The sequence below is a fragment of the Sinocyclocheilus anshuiensis genome, unplaced genomic scaffold (assembly GCF_001515605.1).
Source record: "Sinocyclocheilus anshuiensis isolate Anshui unplaced genomic scaffold, SAMN03320099.WGS_v1.1 scaffold792, whole genome shotgun sequence".
NCBI lineage: Eukaryota > Metazoa > Chordata > Actinopteri > Cypriniformes > Cyprinidae > Sinocyclocheilus > Sinocyclocheilus anshuiensis.
The window spans coordinates 399885-406170 of NW_015558618.1; the positions used below are offsets into that span (position 1 = coordinate 399885).

General features: G+C 34.8%; 1 protein-coding gene across 1 annotated transcript in view; it reads left to right on the forward strand.

The window, feature by feature from the left end:
• The first annotated feature begins 2138 nt into the window (after positions 1 to 2138).
• Positions 2139 to 6286, forward strand: part of LOC107680440 (arf-GAP with coiled-coil, ANK repeat and PH domain-containing protein 3-like) — a 93947-nt gene continuing 89799 nt past the window's right edge. The window contains exon 1 of the mRNA XM_016476326.1: positions 2139 to 2343. Within this exon, the coding sequence (XP_016331812.1) occupies positions 2297 to 2343 (47 nt within the window). The 5' untranslated portion in view covers positions 2139 to 2296. The remainder of the gene's footprint in view (positions 2344 to 6286) is intronic.

Consider the following 6286-nt stretch of genomic DNA (forward strand, 5'->3'; position numbering starts at 1 on the left):
ATTTCAGTTTTTAGAGCTTTTTACTTTACAAAGAATATTAATTTGTATAGTATGTTTAGCTTGATTTGAAAACAGTCATTTTCTATGTGTTGGAAATTTAAAGGCGGTATCGCAGGACGACAAAAATGATGATTGACGGAGGCGGACGAAACGCAAAGCTCTTCTAGTGTACAGTTAAAACACTTTATAGAGATGTTGATACTAACTGTTAGTTTTGCCAAATGTAGAAGCAGACTATTGTTGATTTATTTTCACAACGGTATTTCTAGTAGAATATTTTAAAATTGATATGGAAGATATTTAAACAACCTTGGACAAAAAGTTCTGAAAAGAATGTTTATTTTAGTAGAAAAGGCTTACGATTATTTTAATTATGGGTTAATATTAATTAAATAACTTAATGCAATACATGCAATACACGTTATTCAATATAAAAATAAAGTTATGCACACACACATACACACACACACACACACACATATATATATATATATATATATATAAACACACACACACACACTGTTTAATATGAATATTTTAGCAGAATAAACCCATCAAACCTAGCAATAAACCTAGCAATGTACTTCTACAGACATCATGATTAATAAGTCAACATTTAATAAAATTGTATGTATTAAAATAAAATTAAAACGAACTATTGAATCTGTTAGCATTAGTTAATGCACTATGAACTAAAATGAAGATTACTAAATGCTGTACTTGAGTAAAAGATACCTTACAGTGAAAATTACTCTATTACAAGTTACAAGTCACCAATTCCAAAGCAACTTGAGTAAAAGTCTTAGAGTATCTGATTTTAACAGTACTTTGGCTAAGTAGCCTACTAATTATGGACTCAGAGATGCACTAATCAAAGGGGATGCCAGTGAAAAACAAGAAAGAGTTGATTTGTGAGGAGAGCAATCACATTTATTTTCTGACACTGAACAACTCAAAACTGCAAAAAAATCTAATAAGGCCTTCTTGCACTGAATGTGCTGGTTTCGGGCCTCATTGTCGGCTGCAGTCATGTCCTTATATCTTGTATATAAAACACCTGTGATTCACAACTACTTGCTAAGGAACTAAAGTTGCCTTGTTGACAAGTTTGGGTGAGTAAGAGCAAAACGCACAAGATATAGTACTTTCAGTGCCCTGTAGTTGGCGATATTACTTCCTTTGTAGCAGAAATAAACTGCTGCTGAAAAAGCTAGGTCCATGCAAAATGTAATGCGTAATTGCAACACTCATTACAAATGTAGTGGAGTAAAGAGTACAGATACTAATTCAAAAATGTAGTGAAGTAAAGAGTAAAATTTGCTAATATCTTTGACACTCAGTAAAACTACAGTGTATCCAAAAAGATAGGCTACTCAAGTACAGTAGCTAATTACATTTACCCAAATACTTTACACCTCCATCTTATTGTTTGTTCCTAGCTAATGCATAAACTAATGTAGGGCTGCACGATAAATCGAAATGGAATCGAGATCGCGATTCGACAGAAGCTGCGATTGTCATGCGTATCTTTCAGTGAAGCACGGTTCTGTGATCAGCAGTAAATCTCCATCCAAAGGCCAGAGGGCGCTCTCGCTCTGAAACTCCAAATACGCCTCGCAGAAGAATCACTGCAGCTGAATAAACAGAAGACTCAACTGCTTTCATTGATTCAACGTGACTAATAAAGACACAACTACGGCAATATACGGTTTATCTGAGTATTTATTATTATAATTTTAATTAAAATAAAGTATATTTATAATGCAATGCCTTTATCACTGCTTAAATACTATGAAATATGTTGCGTGCCTTATTCTGTGTAAAATGCTGCTCCATCTGAAAGCACGTGATGATGATTTCTTGCTGATTACAGAACCGGCTTTTTTAACAAAATGCGCATGACAATCGCATTCGATTAATCGTGCAGCCCTAAACTAATGCATTAACAAATAAGACCTTGTAAAGTGTTAAACGAAATAAAAAATAATTGAAATAAACATAAGCTTGTGGATCAAACACACAGACACCAAATATTCCAAATGTACACACACGTTTATTACAGTAAAATTGTGGGATGCATTTTGAAAGACGCTCCCTTATTTTCTTCTACCGCATATTTGATGACGGTCCCTTAGCTCGCACAGCGCTGAAACGGCTCCACACAGATCTGTAGCAGTGTCACAGTGTCACTGTTTTACCGGGGAAAGGGATACACTCGCGTTTCACATTTAGGCGCATTACAGCCACCGGCAACGCTATGCTACATTTTTAACTGAACGACGGAATAACTGCAAAAATGACGGTGGATTTTGAGGAATGTATTAAAGATTCACCTCGATTCAGGTAAGAACACACTCATGCTCCACAGCTGTTTAAACAACACTTATGGTCAGTTCAGGGTTAATTGTGAAATACACAATATTTTTGTTTGAGGCTCTGGTTTAAATTTAAAACACGACGAGTCTCAAATCAGGTCGGGCTTTTTTTTGTCTGTTTAATTTATTACAATATTGTCTACATAGTGAGCTGGCTACATAGACAGCATTTTGGGGCATCACAGGCGCGTGCTACAACGATGGCATCACAGGAGCCCAAAAAATGCTCGGCATCTTTCTAGGTTATGAGAACATTCGCCGTGTTCTTGAGGGACCAGTTGAATGAATGAATGAATGAATGAGGGCTTTTTAAGGACGCGGATCCTTAGCCGCAATAGCTCAGTGTCGCTGGTTTGTTGTATAATTGTGTTTCAGACGTTGGTGGATCCTGTGCTGAATCAATGTGATTAATTTGGTCCCTTCTGTGCTAATGCAACAGCATCACACATGAAACCGAATGCAGTGATAATGTTCTGATGAATCCATGAAGGGGGGCGTCGCTGTGCTACACGCCAAGTATCATGATTAATAGCCTAATGCAGAGACGCTCGGTATTTACATGATTCACGAATATATACGGTCATCTGTTACCAGTGTTGGGGAAAGTTACTTTTAAAAGTAATGCATTACAATATTGCATTACTCCATAAAAAAGTAACTAATTACGTTACTTCGTTACTTTTTATGGAAAGTAATGCATTGCGTTACTTTTGTGTTACTTTTTAAATCAGGACAGGGCTTGCTTGTTTGTTTTTAAAATAAAAAAGTTATATTTTTGGCAAATATAAAAGCCTTTTCACACCAAAAGCGAAATGAATAAGCCTCAGGCTGAAGGGAAAGTAAATTTCATATTCTGAGGTGCATTATATTTATTCATTTTGAGGAATACTGAATCTGTGTTTTTTGTGAGTGAGATGAATTAATGCATATTCATATTTATTTTAGAGCTACAGTAACATTTCTGATTTCTCTCAAATTATACTTATTTGAAAAAGTAACTCAGATATTCTCTTGTAAATTAAAAAGTAATGCGTTACTTTACTAGTTACTTAAAAAAAGTAATCTGATTACGTAACTCGCATTACTTGTAATGAGTTACCCCCAACACTGTCTGTTACAATAATATTAATTATCACAGTAATTGTAATTAGTCTTGCGTGTATGATGGATGTGCACATTAATAAGCTACAGAAAAATGAAATGGAGTCGTCAATACTAAAGCTTTTACCTTGTTATCTGAGATCAGAGTACAGTCATTTAGTAGTCATTATTATTAATCATAATAGCCATCAACAGAGTCACTTTTTTTCAGGGCGTCTGTTTCGTTTACAATAAATAAGCAAGCTAAGTATTGTTATCAGATGTTTATTTTAGTTATCAAGTGTCACAGAGAACAGAACTTAAAACATTGATTCTCAACCAGGATGGGGCCTCAGCCAACTTCTAAAGGGGACCTCGGGATGACTTAAAATGATTTAAAGCCCAAAACAAAAATATTTCTTGCTTTAATTCATGCTTTCAAAAATATTTTTTTCTTTTCTTTGAAGTATAAGTATTCTCACTGTCTAGGTAAAACATTGAGGTAGTCTAATGTGAAACGTGTGATGATTTCTAGACCTGGAAAAGTCATGTGTAAAAAAAAAATAAAATCTAATTACATGAACTAAAAAATGGTGTAAAAACAAATTTTCACTCAGAAATTGCAAGTACATTTGACTAACTATTGCTAAAAAAATAAAAGTAACACATTGCATTAAAAATACAGAAAAAACTATTTTCTTTTTAAAATGGACTCAATCTTTGATCTATTTTCAACTTTAAAAAAAAAAATCATATACATTTTTATAGTTATTAGGTACAAATTATGAGTGAAAAGTCATGGGCCTTTGAATATTGTTGTGGACAACAGAGGCACTTGGAGTCAAAAAGGTGGCAAACCACTGACTTCAAGGAATAGTTAACTCAAAAATGAAAATTCTGCCTTTATTAAGAAAAAATTTACTTATATAGCGCATTTAAACACTGCAATGCTGACCAAAGTGCTAAACAAAGTGAATTACAACACAATATAATGTCAAATGCATGACAGGCATTTAAAAATATTCATTAACATAATATAAAAACATGAACATGTAAAAATGTTAAGTTGAAAAAGCCAAAGAATAAAGTTCTGAGTGATTTGAAAACAGCAAGTAAAGACGCCTACAACCCCTTATGTTGTTTCAACCCTGTTTTCTTCTGCTTTCTCTATTCATTCTGTAGAACCCAAAATGAGAAATTCTGAAGAATGTTCTAGTCGCTCTTCCATATAATTGCAGGGAATGGGAACTAAATTACTTAAAATCACATAAACATATGATTAAAATGGTTCATGCAACTCAATTGTAAAAGTACTCCGGATTATACAATAACTCTGTGTGATGAACAGACTGAAATTTAATAATTTGTTATTCAAATTTTATTGAAGCATTCATGAGAATAAAATAGCAATGTCCAATCTGTTTGTGTGTTTTCTGTTGACCCAATAAAAAAAAATAAAAAAACTCATCTGAGTGATTCATTTACCAATTGGACTGATGTGGTTCTTTAATTTTAACTCACTGATTGGATCATCCAGTTGCAGTTGAATCAATAAATAAATTTTTTTTAGTCAATTCATCTTATAGCTTCAAAAGACTTTTGAAGTTTTATTTGAGGGTCTTGGTTTCAGTAGTTCAGTCAGCACATATGCAGCTTCCAGCGCAGGCAGATTCACTTCAGATGAATTCTAATGAAGTGAGTCACAGCTCTTGCCGTTCGTGTGGGTCTGATCCATCATCATATATGATTGTTCAGTAGGACACTGGAGATAATGGACTTGTTCTCCATCTGTTCAGTTCATCCGTTATCTATTATGTCAGACATTGAGGCGTCATGAACGTCATTCTACAGCAATGTTATTCAGTACTCCATCATGCATATTTATCCAGCAAACTGTCAGTGCTTTGCCCTTCTGTGCCTCTGAGGCATCAAGGACTTTTGAAGGGCAAGGGAGAGAGTCTCTGCAAGGGGTTGCTGTTCTGGGCAGACATCCAGTATTCCTAGCTTCACTGATGCTTAAGGACTAACACACTCTAGGGACTATACATGTAGAGCCAGACAGCAGATTGGAGTGAAAAATGACTGTTTATCTCCATGACCCTACATGGGACAAGTGGTTTGGAGAATGGATGGATAAATTTATCAAGTCACCTTTATTTGTACAGCGCTTTATACAACGCAGATTGTGTTAAAGCAGCTTTACAGTGCTAAACAGGACATAAACATAATGAGCCTCATTTATGAAATGAACGTACGAAAATTGGGCGTACGGTCGTTTCAACGCAAAACTTGGAATTGATCAATATGGACGTGAGCAGTGGCTACGATAAAATCTCACGTCTGGTCTCAGCTCATGTACGCGCATCTGGTGGAGAATTCGAGAATGACAGCATTTTGTTCATTTTTCTTTTCCTGACCGTCAAACGAAGCTCATTAGTCGATCGTTAACCAGTAAGATTAGAATGTCTTTTTTTTTTTTTTTTTTGTACAGGGCTTTATCTTTATATGGCTATAATATCATTTTTTTTATAATATTTATATAATATTTAGGCTATAATATAATTAACAGATTAACAAAAGGAAAAAAAACACTGTGCATCAAGTATAGGCTACGCTCACTTTTGTGACACTTAATGCATTTTATTTCTTTTCTTTATATCTATATTTGATTTAATCCATCTGATCGCACAGGTGATGGAATCGCGATTCGACAGAAGCTGCGATTGTCATGCGTATCTTTCAGTGAAGCAAGGTTCTGTGATCAGCAGTAAATCTCCATCCAAAGGCCAGAGGGCGCTCTCGCGCTGAAACTCCAAATACGCCTCGCAGAA